We start from the raw sequence: 19,053 nt of genomic DNA on the forward strand, positions 1-19,053 counted from the left end.
GGCCTCTCCCCTCCCTATCTCTGTAACCTCCTCCAGCCCTACAACCCTCCGAGATCTCTGCGCTCCTCCAATTCTGGCCTCTTGCGCATCCCCGATTTTCATCGCCCCACCATTGGCGGCCGTGCCTTCGGCTGCCTGGGCCCTAAACTCCGAAATTCCCTCCCTAAACCTCTCCGCTTCTCTACCTCTCTCTCCTCCTTTAAGACGCTCCTTAAAAAACTACCTGTCCTAATATCTCCTTACGTGGCTTGGTGTCAATTAATGTTTGATTATGCTCCTGTGAAGCGCCTTGGGACATTTTACTATTTTAACGCGGCCATATAAATGCAAGTTGATGTTGTTCTACCCCTCTAATGGGATTCCTTTATTTTACAGCCATTCAGCAGGAAACAGGAAGGAAAATGAATCAACCCGAACCTACAGAATTCCAGTCCCATGTTCTTCATGTCACAAAGTTGAAATAACTAGAAAAAAAAAACCCAGGTCAAATCAAGAAATATTGGTTACATGATGCCGAGGTTGGCTTTTAAAGGCTGTAGACTGTAGGAGGATTGGAAGACTGAGGAACCCCACAGTTTTGAGACCCTGGGAAAGAAAGAGTTAAGAGCAAGAGACTTCAATTCAGCGTTGAATGCAGCAACCTGATGGTGCAGGTTGGAGAAAGTGCAGAAGAACAGTGCATTCAGAGCTTTGGAGGGGCAAGAAAGAACATTTCAGAGAAGCAATGGCCATAATACCAGGAAAATAGAGAAGGGCAAGAAAGGTTGCTTTTGAGAGAGTGAGATTGGAGGCTATAGGTGAGTGAGGAATGCCTCCAAGGTGACAAACATTTTTTCTTGTATCCTATCTATGGCTGCAAGGTCGCCTCCCCAGATTTGGGAGGCAGTATCCAAAACTTGAACTAATTTACGCAGAGTTAAGAGCTTTTATTAGCAAGAGAAGTTTTTGGCAGGAGTGTGATGGAATACTCTCCACTTGCCTGGATGAGTGCAGCTCCAACAACACTCAAGAAGCTCGACACCATCCAAGATAAAGCAGCCCGCTTGATTGGCACCCCATCCACCACCCTAAACATTCACTCCCTTCACCACCGGCGCACTGTGGCTGCAGTGTGCACCATCCACAGGATGCACTGCAGCAACTCGCCAAGGCTTCTTCGACAGCACCTCCCAAACCCGCGACCTCTACCACCTAGAAGGACAAGGGCAGCAGGCGCATGGGAACAACACCACCTGCACGTTCCCCTCCAAGTCACACACCATCCCGACTTGGAAATATATCGCCGTTCCTTCATTGTCCCTGGGTCAAAATCCTGGAACTCCCTTCCTAACAGCACTGTGGGAGAACCGTCACCACACGGACTGCAGCGGTTCAAGAAGGCGGCTCACCACCACCTTCTCGAGGGCAATTAGGGATGGGCAATAAATGCCGGCCTCGCCAGCGACGCCCACATCCCGTGAACGAATTAAAAAAAAGATGAAACTGAGCTTCTTCAAAGGACAGCTTCATCAATGGAGGAGAAGAAATAAATATATTATAACCACAGTGAACAAGTCTCCTGCCGCACCTGCTTTTCCCTGACACCCGGGACTACATTGGTCGGGAAATTCCTGGGAGCTGCTCCTGCTCCACTGGCGTTACTTGGGCAGAAACTCTCCTGTTTAGGCATGTGAGCAGGGTTTCCGCCAGACGTCCGCCAACAGAGTGGGCGCGCCTCTGAGGAATTTCCTGGTCAATGTGTCCTGGTTGGCTGTGAAAAGCTCTGAGGAATTTTCTGGCCATTGACTCCACGAAATACCATCCTAACCCACCCGACCCGCCATGACCTCTTTGTTCCAATATTTGGTAGCTTTGCTCTCCACAATATGACGAGGTCAGTGCTGGGGGATGAAACACTTTGGGCATTCAACATCTGAACCAAGCACTCCCAGGTTAAGTATAGCATGAGCTAGATGCAGAGTGATGCTACTTACACTGTGCCCCAACAATGTACTTTAACAGGACAGTGCGCTCACTGAGCCAGAACGACATTTTCATTTCCCATGCCTCCCAGCCTTCCGGCCTCTGTGCTTGAGATTACACATTGGGGCCATTTTGTGCCTTGAGCCTTAGTCTGCAAAGAACAGGGCTGAAACTGTCCACTATCCTAATCTTTGCCATGCCTATGTAACCTGAGTTTCCCTGTACCCATTCACATGCACATTTTGACTGCCTCTCCAGACCCGAGCCCATTACTTCTATCTCCCTTTTCCTTCCCTTCTCTTTACCCCTCTTGAGTCCTTCTTTCCTGTCTGCTTAAAACCGACCTCGTTGACCTTGCATTTGGTCACCTGTCCGAACGTCTCCTTCTTTGGCTCGGTGTCAATTTTTGTCTGATTTTCGCTCCTGCGAAGAGCCTTGGGATGTTTTGCTACGTTAAAGGCACTTTATAATCTTTAATATAATCTTTAAGATTAGGAAACAGTTTGACAGGGTAGATGTAGAAAAGATATTTCCACTTGTGAGGGAGGCCATAAATATAAGATAGTCACTAATAAATCCAATAGGGAATTCAGGAGAGACTTCTTTACCGAGAGAGTGGTTAGAATGTGGAACTCGCTACCACAAGGAGTAGTTGAGGTGAATAGCATAGATGCATTTAAGGGGAAGCTGGATAAACACATGAGGGAGAAAGTAATAGAAGGATATGCTGATAGGGTGAGATGAAGTAGGGTGGGAGGAGGCTCATGTAGGGCATAAACACCGGCACAGACCAGTTGGGCCGAATGGCCTGTTTCTGTGCTGTAAATTCTGTGTAATTCTATGTAATATAAATGCAAGTTGGTGTTGTCCAAATTATTTCATGTAGTACTGTTGCAATGGGAACACAGGAGATATTCCGACCATTTCTCTAGTGTGCTGTTGTTGCTGGCACTTGGCACCTGGGTCTTGTGTAATTGGCACCGGCACAAAGGGGTACATTTTCCAGATTCTCCAAGGCCGGTGGCTGGGAAGACCAGTTCTTTTTTTTGATGGGTTTTCTAGACCACTAGCGTTTAGCAAGTCTGGAGAGTTTATCTTTGGTGTTGCCATCCACTGCGTATCGGGAGACGGGGCACGAGCACGATATAACAGTGGCGTGTCGTCCAAACAGGATTGGCGGCCAGTTCTCAAAGGTGGAAGGATGGTGTGCTGACTCACTGCACCACCCATTCCCCCAAGGGGGAGAACTTACTCAGTTTGCGGGAGGGTGGAGGCCAGGGAACGCTTATGCAAAGGAATAATGTCAGGTTAGATTTCTTACAGTGGCTTTTCTAAGAGTGCTCCAATTACGCCTGTGCAATTCCCTGGAAAAGGCAACGCCATCAGCAGAGTTCTTAAAACTCGATCCCTCACATGGCCACGCCCAATTATTCAGACAATCTTCTGCCTTTTCTTCTTTGATAATCTCCCCATAACAGAAACATATTAAGCCTCTGCTATTGATACAGTCGGACAAAGCCAATTAAACAATCCCGGTTCAGTAGTGCTGTCAGCAACAAAAGCTTAAGGGCACAATTGTACAACAAGTTCGTTAGTTGAGAGAAAAAGTCTATCCAAAGAATATCAGTCAGAATTAAACTGAACGATTCCTTGGGTTGTTTTTTCATGCATCATATACATTATTTTGGAAACAAAAGCTTTTTTTTTGTTGATGTTGAAAGTATTAAGTCAGCCTGGGATTCATATTTGCCCATAAATATGATATTTAATCCAGTCACAAACATGAGAAGCCTCATTCCCTGTATCCTTATTTCAAAAGGACTATAGCAAACAAATATTGTGTTAGACTCATTTTTTTTTGTAATTGATTGCAATACGATCTTTTAAATCAACAGTTTAGGTGAGTTCTAAGCTGGCATCAAGTTTCTTTTTACCTTTTGAAAAATGGTCGCAATTTGATATTTAACAGTTTCCTTCCCTGATCTGCATTGCTAATTTCCTGTAAAATGTGGCTTCACCAACATGGGCAAGGAGGAGGGGAGGACAATGTAAACACCCTTGCTGTCAAAGACAGAGGCAGCCATGTTCCCAACCCCACCCCCCCCCCCAATCATATGGGCTGAATGGTTCAGACAACCTGTCCAAACTGGCCAATAGAGCCATCCAGAATTTCCCCATCACCCCTGTGCCCAGTGACCTACTTTGGCTCTCAGTCCGGCAACACCTTGATTTCAAAATTCTCATCCTCATGTTCAAATCCCTCCATGGCCTCGCCCCTCCCTATCTCTGTAACCTCCTCCAGCCTCGCAACCCTCCGAGATCTCTGCGCTCCTCCAATTCTGGCCTCTTGCGCATCCCTGATTTTCATCGTTCCACCATTGGCGGCCGTGCCTTCAGCTGCCTAGGCCCTAAACTCTGGAATTCCCTCCCTAAACCTCTCCATCACTCTACCTCTCTCTCCTCTTTTAAGACGCTCCTTAAAACCTACCTCTTTGACCTTGTATTTGGTCACCTGTCCTAACGTCTCCTTCTTTGACTCGGTGTCAATTTTTGTCTGATTTTCACTCCTGCGAAGCGTCTTGGGACGTTTTGCTACGTTAAAGGCACTATATATTTTTTTATTCGTTCATGGGATGTGGGCGTCGCTGGCGAGGCCGGCATTTATTGCCCATCCCTAATTGCCCTTGAGAAGGTGGTGGTGAGCCGCCTTCTTGAACCGTTGCAGTCCGTGTGGTGAAGGATCTCCCACAGTGCTGTTAGGAAGGGAGTTTCAGGATTTTGACCCAGGGATGATGAAGGAACGGCGATATATTTCCAAGTCGGGATGGTGTGTGACTTGGAGGGGAACGTGCAGGTGGTGTTGTTCCCATGTGCCTGCTGCTCTTGTCCTTCTAGGTGGTAGAGGTTGCAGGTTTGGGAGATGCTGTCGAAGAAGCCTTGGCAAGTTGCTGCAGTGCATCCTGTGGATGGTACACACTGCAGCCACAGTGCGCCGATGGTGAAGGGAGTGAATGTTTAGGGTGGTGGATGGGGTGCCAATCAAGCGGGCTGCTTTGTCCTGGATGGTGTCGAGCTTCTTGAGTGTTGTTGGAGCTGCACTCATCCAAGCAAGTGGAGATATTCCATCACACTCCTGACTTGTGCCTTGTAGATGTTGGAAAGGCTTTGGGGAGTCAGGAGGTGAGTCACTCACCACAGAATACCCAGCCTCTGACCTGCTCTTGTAGCCACAGTATTTACATGGCTGGCCCAGTTAAGTTTCTGGTCAATGGTGACCCCCAGGATGTTGATGGTGGGGGATTCGGCGATGGTAATCTTTAATATAATTTTTAAGATTAGGAAATGGTTTGACAGGGTAAATGTAGAGAAGATTTTTCCACTTGTGGGGGAGACCAAAACTAGGGGCCATAAATATAAAATAGTCACTAATAAATCCAATATGGAATTCAGGAGAAACTTCTTTACCCAGAGAGTGGTGGGAATGTGGAACTTGCTACCACAAGGAGTGGTTGAGGTGAATAGCATAGGTGCATTTAAGGGGAAGTTAGACAAACACATGAGGGAGAAAGGAATAGAAGGATATGCTGATAGGGTGAGATGAAGTAGGGTGGGAGGAGGCTCATGTGGAGCAAAAACACCGGCATAGACCAGTTGGGCCGAATGGCCTGTTTCTGTGCTGCAACTTCTATGTAATTCTAGCTTTTGGTCACCTCTCCTAATACCTCCTTACGTGGCTCGGTTTCAAATTTTATTTGATAATCGCTCCTTTGAAGCGTCTTGGGACATTTTACTGTGTTAAAGGCGCCATATAAATGCAAGTTGTTGTTGTTGTTGATGATGTATTCTCACCAGCTGTTGCTTTAAATGAGCAGCAGATGTGCCAATTTGCATGTGCACAGATTGATTTAAAGTGGAACCAGTTGCTCTGGAAAACGATCCCAGCACAACATAAATAGGTGACTTTCTGCAACACCTGGGACGCAGCCATTACTGCACAACCAATTCACTTATTTTAGGTGCTGGTTTTGCAATATAGATATGAAGGAAAGAAAGAAAGACTTGCATTTATATAGAGCCTTTCACGACCTCAGGACGTCCCAAAGCGCTTTACAGCCAATGAAGTACTTTTGAAGTGCAGTCACTGTTGTAATGTAGGAAACGCAGCAGCCAATTTGCGCACAGCAAGATCCCACAGACAGCAATGAGATAAATGACCAGATAATCTGGTTTAGTGATGTTGGTTGAGGGATAAATATTGGGCCAGGACACCGGGGAGAACTTCCCTGCTCTTCTTCGAAATAGTGCCATCGGCTTAACGTCTGATCTGAAAGACGGCACCTCCGACAGTTCAGTTCAATGCTCCCTCAGAACTGCACTGGTGTGTTAGTCTAGATTATGTGCTCAAAGTCTCTGGAGTGGAATTTGACTCAGAGGCAAAAGTGTTACCCACTGAGCTTATATTTTTTTTTAATGTAAAACTCTGGTAGTGTTTGAAAGGCAGAGTCGAGGGACCTTTCCCATGCGTTCAACCCTGATCGTTCCAGGTAATCTTACCTGGGTGGAAGGTACCTTCAGCACTCTTCAGATTCTGCCCGGCCTTGCTGATCCGTGCTGTTATTCTCAGAGGGGACTGGCCGTCCTGCAAAGGACATACCGTGAAGGTCATATTAACTCTGGGGAAAAGTCTTCTTGGTGCCGTGATAATGTAGGTCGGTCTTCAATGTAAAGAAAGAAACAGGGTCACCCATGTAATTCCACACTTCTAGATTGCCTTTCCCTATTTTCCCCACCAATATCCTTCCTTCCTCCCCTGAAGGGGTTGACTTATGCTGGGATACGCATCGTCTGGTTATCGTCAGACTCGGCTTGTATTCCCTTGAGTGTAGAAGATGATCCAATTGAGGGGTTTAAGATGATTAAAGGATTTGATAGAGTAGATGGAGACTATTTCCTCTGGCGGGGGAGTCCAGAACATTAGACTCTTAAATTAGAGCTAGGCCGTTCATGGGTGATGTCAGGAAGCACTTCTTCACACAAAGGGTTGTGGAAATCTGGAACTCTCTCCCCCCAAAATCTGTTGAGGCTGGGGGTCAATTGAAAATTTCAAAACTGAGATTGATAGGTTCTTGTTGGGCAAGGGTATTAAAGGATCTGCAACCAAGACGGGGAGAAGGAGTTGAGATACAGATGAGCCATGAACTAATTGAATGGCGGAACAGGCTCGAGGGGCTGAATGGCCTCCTCCTGTTCCTATGCGTGAGCCTGGACGGTGAGTAGCAGTATTTGATCCGAGCCAGGCCTTCTTCTTATCTAAAGTCTACCCACGTACTTTCTAGCAGGAGTCATTGGATGGTGATGAGGATGAGGAACCCTGGCCGATTTTGTCCTTCTCTCCTTTGGAAGTCAGGGTCACCTGGGACACTGGGAGATCAGCGAACTCAGCACAGAACAGGGAGAGAATCGAGGACCTTCCAGCTCTGTATGGCTCAGTACCACACTGGCCAGCGCACTTCTCCACTGAGCCACTGGGGGCGCTTCATTCACTTTTTAAACCAAACACCACGGCAAGTGCTGCACTGTATAAAAGCCGCTTGAAACTCCATAGAGACAAAACCAATTCATGGTGGACGGTGATCTTATCTTGCTGGTGGCCCAGTCTTGAGGCCTCAATCCGGCCAGCTGCGTCAGGACCCCTGTTTGATGCCCAGCAGCTTGCCTGCCAGATTTAAATTAGATTGGGGGTCTCAAAATCGCGAGGGGGGCCTCTTAGCCACCAAAATGGGAGGCCGAGCAGCGGCCAAAAAGTCAAAATCCACCCCGTAAAGTTTTTGCCGATTTCATGTTAAACCTGCAATAATCTTTTTCCCTATCAAACCTGCAAATATACAGCCCCTTCTGATATATTTCAAAGGCGACACAAAGCGTTTCACATACAATTAATTACTTTGAATTCAGGCAAAGCTCCAGAGCCGCAGAACCCCCAGGAATTCCCATTTACATTTTACTTAAAAACGACACAATCAATAACAAGGAAGTTAAAGTGCAAATATGTGTTAAAGGTGCACCAATCTCCGTGCTAAGGCCACGATGTAAATCACAGCAAACCCTATCGTCACTTCACTTGCACACAGTGTTATCATGGGGAAAATGATGTATGACTCTGTTACCCCCTCTCCCTCCCCCTTCAAAATGTTGGTAAACATTCAATTTAGCGTAAAACATTAGCCCTTTGAAACATGGGACTAAGTGTGTGGATTATGTATCCCGTATACAATATGTAAATACACACATATAAACAATATATAAATACATAACATATACATTGATACAGCAAATCTTTAGAGAAGGAGCAATGATTCAGACAATTTAGCCTGTGATCAAAAGGGACCAGAATATATCCGTGTACACACATACACACACAGATATAAATATATATACACACACAGATATAAATATATACACACACACAGATATAAATATATACACACACAGATATAAATATATACACACACACAGATATAAATATATACACACACACAGATATAAATATATACACACACAGATATAAATATATACACACACAGATATAAATATATACACACACAGATATAAATATATACACACACAGATATAAATATATACACACACAGATATAAATATATACACACACACAGATATAAATATATACACACACACAGATTCACATATGCAGAGATACACACACACAGATATAAATATATACACACACACAGATTCACATATGCAGAGATACACACACACAGATATAAATATATACACACACAGATTCACGTACACAGAGATACACACACAGATATATTATGTGTATATATATACACACACACACACAAAATCTCACATTTTTTTAATCATGTGAATAAATCCACAAATTGTCTTTCTCTGTGAGTGTACATGTAACATTTATACATTGAATCTGTTTCAGAAGTTGTTGACATTTCTTGTGTTATCCAATTTGACACACTATATATCTGCATTCACTCTATATATCCACATTCACTCTATAAGTCTGCATCTATACATATTATATACATGCACAGAAAGATACTCAAGAGGTATGGTAAGAATTTTTTTTAAAAACACAACTTTCTCAACGTGGGGAGAGATGTGAATATGATCCCTTTGTGTCGGTAACGGTCACACATTTAGTCAATTTAACCAGAATTTGAATTGTTTCCTGGAACCTCATATTGTACTTTACAGAGAATAAACAGTCCGCACAGACGGGTATTTAGACACAGGGATAAATGGGTCCCAGGAATAACACACAGTGATCATTGAGTCACCGACACTTTAGGACTAGGCAGGAGTTAATAAACATTCACACTGACTACATAACTCACAAACTGAAGACAACATGCATTTTAACAGAAAAATATCCAACGGCTATCGAAAAAATAATACACAGATTCCATCCTCATTCTCTGCCTGACTGAAGAGGTGAATGGAATTATTTTAAAATTATTAAATGGATACAAGTATATTTTTTAAAAAGCAATAAGCCTGGAAATACTTTATTACAAACAGTACCCGTTTAACCTGGGACTTACCTGCTGGAGCTGCAGGTGGAGAAGAGACTGAGCAGCAGCTGGGCAGAGACGGACAGTGTCCAGGTGAGCGGCGTCATGGTGCAGACCCCAGGTAAGCAGTGTTCCTCTCAGTACCACAATATCTATCAGTGGCACAGTCTGTCTCGCTTCAAGGGAGAATTCTCCTGTAACGCACTCTCCTTCTCAGGCACACTTTCTCTGGCACTCTCTCTCTCTCTCTCTATGGCACACTCTCTCTCTCTCTCTCTATGGAACACTCTCTCTGGCACTCTCTCTCTCTATGGAACTCTCTCTCTGGCACTCTCTTTCTCTCTCTCTCTCTCTGGCACTCTCTCTCACTCTCTATGGCACACTCTCTCTGGCACTCTCTCTCTCTCTCTCTGGCACTCCCTCTCTCTCTCTATGGCACACTCTCTCTGGCACTCTCTCTCGCTCTCTATGGCACACTCTCTCTGGCACTCTCTCTCTCTCTCTCTCTGGCACTCTCTCTCTCTCTCTCTCTATGGCACACTCTCTCTGGCACTCTCTCTCTCTCTCTCTCTCTATGGCACACTCTCTCTCTCTCTGGCACTCTCTCTCTCTCTCTCTGGCACTCTCTCTCTCTATGGCACACTCTCTCACTTTGCCTCACTCTCTCTCTTTACGACTCTCTCTCTCTCTCTGTGGCTCACTCTCTCTCTCTTTACGACTCTCTCTCTCTCTCTATGATGCACTCTCTTTCTCTCTGTCTCTCTGTGACACAGTCTCTCACTTTCTACCTCAATGGCACAGTCTATATTTCTCTCCCTCTGGCACACTCTATGGCACAGTCTGTCTCTCTTCCACCCTCTCTCTCTCTATGGCACACTCTATCCTCCACACTCTCTCTCGCCCGCTGTGGCACAGTCTCTCCTCTTTCTCTCTCTGTGGCACTCTCACTCTCTCTCTCTCTCTCTCCTTCTATGGTACAGACACTCTTTCTCTCTCCTTCTGTTGCAGCCTCCCTCTCTCCAGACCGTGTATCAAGATGTCATTGAGATCAGTGCAGAGCTCCTGCTGTGAGCACTTCTATCTGCTCGCTCCCCACCCTCTCTCCCTCCCCTATCCTGGGAGCAGTGCCAGTCTTATATACAGGAGGTGAATCTTATTACAGAACTCACAGTCTAGGGAAACCTATTTTTCTCCACAAAACTTTATAAATGAGAGGCACATCCTAAAAAAGGCCCCGTTGTGACAAATATATTCAATCTCTGAGTTTTCTTTCCTTTTTAAAAGTTCAATTAATTGTTTTGAGATATTTAGGGTGTTAAAACCCACCCGTCACACACCCGTCCGTCACACACACACATGTCCGTCACACACCCATCAGTCATACACGTGCCCGTCATACACCCGCCCATCACACACTCACCTGTCATAGACCTGCCCGTCACACACCCACCCGTCACACATCTGCCCATCACACGCCCCCGTGACACACCCGTCAATCACATACCCACCCGTCACATGTCCCCCCATCACACACCTGTCTGTTACATGCTCTCGTCACACACATGCCTGTGACATGCCCCCATCACACATCCGCCGTCATACACCCATCCATCATAGACCAACCGGTCATACACCCACCCATCACACCCCGATCATACACTTGCCCGTCACACACCCACCATCACACGCCCCATCACACACCCGCCATCACACGCCCCGTCACACAGCCGCCATCACACGCCCCGTCACACACCCGCCCGTCACACATCCCCATCACAAACCTGTCCATCACACGCCCCGTCACACACCCGCCATCACACGCCCCGTCACACACCCGCCCGTCACACATCCCCATCACAAACCTGTCCATCACACAACTGCCCATCATACACCCGCCCCGTCACACACCCATCTGTCACGTGCCCCATCATACATCTGCCCGTTACACGCCCCGTCACATACTCGCCCATCACACACCCGCCCGTCACACACACCCTATCACACACCTGCCCATTACATGCCCCCGTCACACACCCATCAGTCACACAACTGCCCGTTATACACCCGCCCGTCACACACCCATCCGTCACACACCCCCATCACACACCTGCCTGTTACATGCCCGGTAACATACCCGCCATCACACTCCCTGTCACACACCCGCCAGTCACACGCATGCCCATCACACAACCCCATCACACACCTGCCCATTACATGCCCCCGTCACACACCCATCCATCACACAACTGCTCGTCATACACCCACCCATCACACGCCCCCGTCACACACCTCGCCATCACACACCCCCGTCACACATCTGCCCGTTACACATCTCCCATCACACGCCCCCATCACACACCTGCCCGTCATAGACCCACCCGTTACATGCCCTTCCTATCATACACCCGCCCGATATACTCGCATCCGTTAGGCACCCACCTGTGGTTTCCTTCCTGAGTCAGAAGGTCATGAGTTCAAGTCCCACTCCAAAGACTTGAGTACATAATCTAGGCTGACACTTCAGTACAGTACTGAGGGAGTGTTGCACCAATGGAGGTGCTGTCTTTCGCATGAAGCGATAAACCGAGGCCCCATCTGCTCTCTCAGGTGAGCATAAAAGATCCAATGGCACTATTGGAAGAAGAGCAAGGAGTTCTCCCCAGTGTCCCGGCCAATATTTATCCCTCAACCAACACCTAAAAAACAGATTATCTGGTCATTATTACATTGCTGTTTGTGGGAGCTTGCTGTGCGCAAATTGGCTGCCGGGTTTCATACATTACAACAGTGACTACACTTCAAAAAGTATTTCATTGGCTGTAAAGTACCTTGAGCCATCCTGAGGTCATGAAAGGCGCTATGTAATTGCACGTCTTTCTTTTATTTTTTTATGATTGACGCAAGATGTAAGCTTAGATTGGTGTTTTACAGCTCTGCTTGATTCTCCTTTGCGGGACATGGAGAATGTTTGCAGTACCTTTCCTTATGTTATTAATTGGGTCAGGTAGAGTTGAGAGTCGAGCAGATTCTTTGCGGACTCTAAGGATTAACCTGATGGGACAAATGGACTTTTTCTCATTCCGTGTCCTTGTGTTTTTACCAACTAATTTGCTTTTGTGTATACATTTGAATGGTTTAATTTTCAGTAAGAACCTTAAGGCGGAACAATGTACAGCTTTGGTGATCTCCCTTTCCTTCACACCTGGCCCCTCCCAGTATTTACCAGTGAATGTGTGTTCACTATGTAGTTCTTAAATTACACCCACAGGACTCGTATGGATTGTTACCGCCGGTGACTCAGTGCCAATATACAAAGGTAACAAACAATGGGGAGGAAACGATAACTGTGTAACCAGCACATGTCCTACCCACGGAGTAGTGCTAATTGCTTTTCTCTTTCGTTATTCATTCTCAGGGATGTGGGCGTCGCTGGCAAGGCTGGCATTTATTGCCCGTCCCAAGTTGCCCAGAGAGCTTCAAACACAAACAGGTCTCACAAACAGCAATGAGATAATGACCAGTGATGTTGGTTGAGGGATAAATGTTGGCCAAGACACCAGGGAGAACTCATCTACGCCTCTTGGAATAGTGCCACGAGATCTTCTCTGTTACCTGAGAGGGCAGACAGGTCCTCAGTTTAACGTCGCCTCCAAAAGACGGCACCTCCGACAGCGCAATGCTGCAGCGTCAGCCTAGATTGTTTGTTGATGTCGCTGGAACCAGAGCTTGAACCCGTAACCTTCTGAGTCAGAGGCAAGAGGGCAACCACCGAGAACTGGTCAAGAGGGACTCCAAACCCTCCATTATAATGAAAGTTTTAGTTGTCCTAATCCTTCAGAGATTTAACTGTTTTAGCCTTATTTTCAGAACAGCATGAAATGTAATGCCCCAACATATATAACATATGCAAACAAAAAATACTCAGGTAAAAATAGCCCTTCAACTTTCCCCCTGTCTGCAAACACTGTGCACTTTTTTCTGATACACAATTATATTAATTTTCTCCACGTGTAAAGCCTTTGAACGCTCTGATGCATTTAAAAGGAAGTTGATGCATTTCAGGGGAAGCTTGATAAGTCCACGATGGGTGAAAGGAATAGAAGGATATGCTGATAGGGTGAGATGAAGTAGGGAGGGAGGAGGCTCGTGTGGAGCAGAAACATCGGCATAGACAAGATGGGCCGAATGGCCTGTTTCTATTCCTGATTCTATATAATTCTATGCAATAGTTCTTTGTGCATCAAACAGGAAGGCAGCTGAAATTTTTCCTACCGATGATTTTAGCGAGAAAACAGGAGTACAAAGTGGGAAATGTATTTCACTTGCACTCACCCTGCTGTTCCTGTTTCTCCCCCCCTCCTACGCTCTTTTCTTATCTATTATATCTCTATCCTAAATTTTATTTTGACATTAACAACAACAACCTGCATTTATATAGCACCTTTAATGTCGAAGAACATCCCAAGGCGCTTCACTGGAACGTAATCAGATTAAGTAATTGACACCGAGACAAAGGAGATATTAGGAGGGGTGACTAGAAACCAGGGAAGCCTTTCATCACATTGGTCAGGGCTGGATAAGAAGCCAGTTCCTCAGAGGTGAGAGGTCAGTGCCTAACCCATTGCGCCGTCCAGCTTTAAGGGCCTTTCTTCTTTTGAAAGCCAATGCATTAAAACCCCCGAAGAGCTACTGGCAACAAGAACACTCGTTGGCAGCCGTGCAGCCAAGCAACGCCCGAGTGAACTCACTCTCATTCTGCTCAGCGGGGTAAACAAAGTTACTTTACATTTTGACAGAAATGGAAAGGATGAAACAAAAGGGTATTGGGGGTAATTTTAACTTTGGGCGCTATCGAATTGGCCGCCCGTTGTACTCCCCGCCCAATTTCTCCTTCCGACCAACGTCACTAAAACAGATTATCGGCTCATTTATCTCATCGCTGTTTGTGGGATCTTGCTGTGCACAAATTGGCTGCCGCATTTCCTACATTACAACAGTGACTACACTTCAAAAAAAAAAAGTACTTCATTGGCTGTAAAACACTTTGGGGCGTCCTGAGGTCGTGAAAGGCGCTATATAAATGCAAGTTCTTTCTTTCCATTGACTTCAACGGAAAGGAAAATTTGGGGTGTGTAATGAGTGGCCAATTCGATATTGGCCATTTTACGCCGGCGGCCACTGTTAAAATGACCCCGCACTGATTTTTATTTTCGTTCGTAAAAGGGGTTGTGTTGTTGTGACATTCTCTTTAAAGACACTCCAACATTGGTGAGCGCTTCCTTCAGCAAAGGTGTCGGACTTTTTAACCTGAAGCTAAAGAGGACACTGTCTCATTTATAAAATGGGTTGTGATTGATACGAGATAGCCTCATCAGATTGGGTTTCCTAATACATTTTTATTCATTCAAACTTGTACTGTAAACTGCTGTGAATGGCTTTTGGACAGCAATACAACTACAAAGGCTAATACTTGTTCTAGCATCACACCATCCTTCTTATACCTCAGTGACCTAGTTATTGCTCTCAGTCAGGACGGTGTCGTTTCAAATATGCTCCTAACTATCACTTGGTATAATTGCTGGAAGGTAGATCTTCAGTTGCACAGAGCCTTGGTCAGACCCTATCTGTAGGTACTGCGTTCAGTTTTGGGCACTGCACCTCAGGAAGGATATATTGGCCTTGGAGAGGATGCAGCGCAGATTCACCAGCATGATACTGGGGCTAAAAGGGTTAAATTATGACAGGTTGCATAAACTTGGTTTGTATTGCCTTGATTACAGAAGATTGAGGGGTGATCTGATCGAGGTGTTTAAAAGGATACGATAGGGTAGACAAAGAGAAATTGTTTCCTCTGGTGGGGGAGTCCAGAACAAGGGGGCATAACCTTAAAATTAGAACTTGGCTATTTTGGAGGGAAATCACCGAGCACTTTTTTCACACAAAGGGTAGTAGAAATCTATCATTCTCACCCCCAAAAGGCTGTGGATGCTGGAGGACAATTGGAGCTTTCAAGACTGAGATCGATAGATTTTTGTTGGGTGAGGGTATCAAGGGATATGGATAAACGACAGGTAGAGTTGAGATACAGATCAGCCGCGATCTAATTGAATGGCGTAGCAGGCTAGAGGGGCTGAATGGCCTCCTCCTGGTTCTACCTGGGATATTAGCAATGCCGCCTCTGTAGATCTGAGGGAGGGCATTATTTTCTCTTATCCCCCCCCATTATTCTCTCTTCATCATTTTAACAACCCTCAATCAAAATAGGGGGAGGGGTGCATGCGAATTTTGCTGAGGGCGGTTTTTGTGCAGAATGAAAACTCGATAATAGGAACGAAAGAAAGGACAGCCAAGCAATTGCACCTGTAATAATTCTCCTTTCGCAATCCTCCAGCAGTCAACGAGCCCGTCATCCAGTGTAAATGACAAAATATTGTATTGATCGAGCTGTGGAGTTTGTAGAGGGACAGCCCAGTGAAAGGTGAGATATGAAAGTCCTTTTAGAGTGCGTGGGGTCGATTTTCACTCCCTTCTCCTGGTGTTAACGAGGAGGTAATGGCCTCAAGGTGGGATCTGTAACCGTTACAGGCGATAAGCTCCTTTTAATATGGAAATTTGGGGGCCTGTGACATTAATAGGACCCTGAATGTCAATTTAGGTAGGGAGTGGTCGGAGCCTGCGCTGTGCACGGGTGATGGAAGAGAGAAGGACCAGCGAAAGGTAAGTCTTGAATTCCTTTCGTGGGCCTCGGAAGAGCAAAAGTGATCAAAATAATCTGGGCCTCTGCTGCCTCGGGTCGCCTCCACGATCGCGACCTCCCCAGCCTCCGCAAACTTGCAACAGGCAAACAACATAGCAACATGTCCTGCACTGATGCGTCAACTCAGGCAGGTCGTGGTTTGGAGCGGTGGTGGGGGGGGGAATGAAAGGGGGTGCAAAAGAAAAAAATTCTGCGACTTGGTGAAACAAGGTGAGACGAGCATCTTAATACGGAGATGAAAGGTATGTATCCGCCTGATCAATTAATCGTCAAAGAAAACAACACCGTGCTCACACACAGAAAGGAAATCAGCCAATGTTAATATGGAAACAAAGACCACATGTAAAGGGCTTGCAGTTAAATGTTGAAGTTATTAAACCTCGATCTGCAAAATAAAACCGAACTCACACAAAGAAATGTTAAAAAGGATGCAATTACAAGTTAGGGAGCAGGCTGGTGTAAGTTATTGTACAGTTACGGTGGCAAATGGAAGGAATTTAGATGCCTCAGGACAGTCTCTCTTAATTCGCACTGCTCTTACAGCTGAAAACCAGGCTTGCTCAGAACCTGAGAGCGAGGAGTGGAGCAGATGGGTGGGGACTCTTTAACTACACACAAACTGTGAATTGTGCAAATTGAGAAGTTGGGATTTGTAGATTGTTAAAGGGGAAAAAACAGGTCATTCTGCTCTTCAGTGCTTTTCTCAGCACGAGGGGGCCTGGTCTAATCTCACTCCTCACACCCTACAATTTTCCTCTTTCTATACCCCACCTCCCGATAGGAAGAATTCATGTGGAAATTAATACCCGCCCTCCCCCTCCCCTGTCCCAAAAGAGAGCGAGGGTCTCCACAACAGCAATGTTGTTTCTTCTTCCAAAAAAAAAAAGGTATTGCGAGCTTGTCATTTTCATATAAAAAGTGGAGATACTTTAGGGGTGAAAGGGGTCTTGAGGCAATAGCGCAAATCGGGCGACAACAAATCAGGAGCCCGTTTTACACCCCGCCCGATTACGGTTTAAGCCTGAGACAAATTTCATCATCTTTGAATTTAAAAAGTGCCCCCTTGAGACTTTCCTTCACATTTAGGTTCAAGTCCCTAAATCTCACAACTTGGAGGCTCGCGACAGCAGATGGACAAAAATGTAAACACTGTTTTTTAAAAAAAGCATTCCAGTAAATCTGAAATAGGAGCAAGAGAGACCTTCCTGAATAATTAAGTGCCTGAATTCTGATCTCTTACACCGATGGCGAGCAATTTAATAGTGGAGGAGCAGCAAGCAAAGTCGAGTTGAATTTAGTCTAGGCCTCACTTTGTGTAACCAAGCGCCTGTTAATCACAGGTGGAGGTGATGCACAGACATGGGGTCAGAATTCCTGTCATCATTATTCCACCATGGATTGAAGTAAGAGTATAGGGTTTCAGTGAAGGTGTCGGTGAAGGTGAAGAGGTGGGACATGTCATCGCTGTTATAGAATGACACTTGGCCCTCCTCATAGTTTAAGTAAATGCCAATCTTCCTGGGTTTTGTGTTCACTGTCAGAAGGGTTTCTGGTGAACTGCTTGCCCAGTATTCATTCCCATTCCTCAGCCAAAAGAGTATGAAAACATTAAAGATCATTCAATTTTACATAAGTACATCATAAGCATCGGATATGTATGGGTTTAAATAAAACAAGCACTTTGACAAAGTATCCTTTATTCTCTGAAAAACAGAACAAAAATGTTAAACCAAATAATCATAAATAAATCAAAGTTCTTCAGATGAACAATATACCACATCGTTTCGTTCCTGCATGGACATCATGAGACATCAAACCTCAAATAGAATTCCCATATCTCTTCTGCCTTCAAGATGTTTGGTTTTCTCTTTACCCTCAATAGTTCATAAAACTTCCTACAAAGCCTACATCTGTCCAACAATTGGATACTGATGCCAGAACGGGCAAGCTCTTCAAACACTCCTGAACAAGAAGATTATTCCCCAAGTTACATTCCTTCTCTCATCTCTAACCTTCAAACTCTCTTCCCAATTACTCCTTTCCTCTATTCCTCCTTCTTTCCCTGGACCTCAAAATTTAGGAGCTCCTTGCCTTTCTTTCCCCTTCCTGCTACAGTCTATATTCTTTTAAAACCGAAGCTTGGTGTCACCTAAACACATCTTTGATTTACCTCATGTTCTCCTTCTCCTTTTAACCTTAGTGTTGTCCTGCACTGTGCACCTTGGCCCTCACCTATGCTTTTTTAAATTAAAAAGAAAAACAAGCTTTGGCATTTCAGATCATGAGTTTCTTCATCTCAAATCCCAATTATCCAACATTTTGTCAACATTTCGAAGAGCAAGGTTCACTGGTTGTTCTCCTTAGAGCAGAGAAGGTTAAGGGGAGATTCGACAGGTGTTCAAAATTATGAGGGGTTTCGATATGGGGAGAAACCGTTTCCACTGGCCCTGGAGAGAGAGCGCGCGGTGTCTGCCGGAACGTTTGAGGCTTTCCGCCACCGGTGGGCCGGTACCGCAGGGGCTGCAGTGCGTCCTGGACCAGAATAATAACATTTTGATTTGACACTTGTTTTGTTTTTTTTTGGTTTCTGCACATAAACGCACCCCAAACCCCTCCTTCTTATAAAAGGGGGGGCCTAAAACACAAAAAAAAGTAAAAAGATGCCAAAATAAGCATCGAGTGCCACCACAAAACAAAGGAGCACCCTCCCAATGGAATTAGGATTTTATTATCTATGTCAAACAACAAAAACTTGCAGCCCCTGTTCCACTGTTTAAG

General features: G+C 45.5%; 1 protein-coding gene across 1 annotated transcript in view; it reads right to left on the minus strand.

Annotated features, from left to right (window-relative positions):
- The window catches only part of cd109 (CD109 molecule), a 93,766-nt gene extending 84,141 nt beyond the window's left edge, over nt 1-9,625 (minus strand). The window contains exons 1-2 of the mRNA XM_067988433.1: nt 9,549-9,625; nt 6,517-6,677 (exon numbers count right to left, since the gene is read on the minus strand). Of these exons, the coding sequence (XP_067844534.1) occupies nt 6,517-6,677; nt 9,549-9,625 (238 nt within the window). The remainder of the gene's footprint in view (nt 1-6,516; nt 6,678-9,548) is intronic.
- Between the last annotated feature and the right edge of the window lie 9,428 nt (nt 9,626-19,053).

This window comes from Heptranchias perlo, chromosome 8 (genome assembly GCF_035084215.1).
Source record: "Heptranchias perlo isolate sHepPer1 chromosome 8, sHepPer1.hap1, whole genome shotgun sequence".
Taxonomy (NCBI): domain Eukaryota; kingdom Metazoa; phylum Chordata; class Chondrichthyes; order Hexanchiformes; family Hexanchidae; genus Heptranchias; species Heptranchias perlo.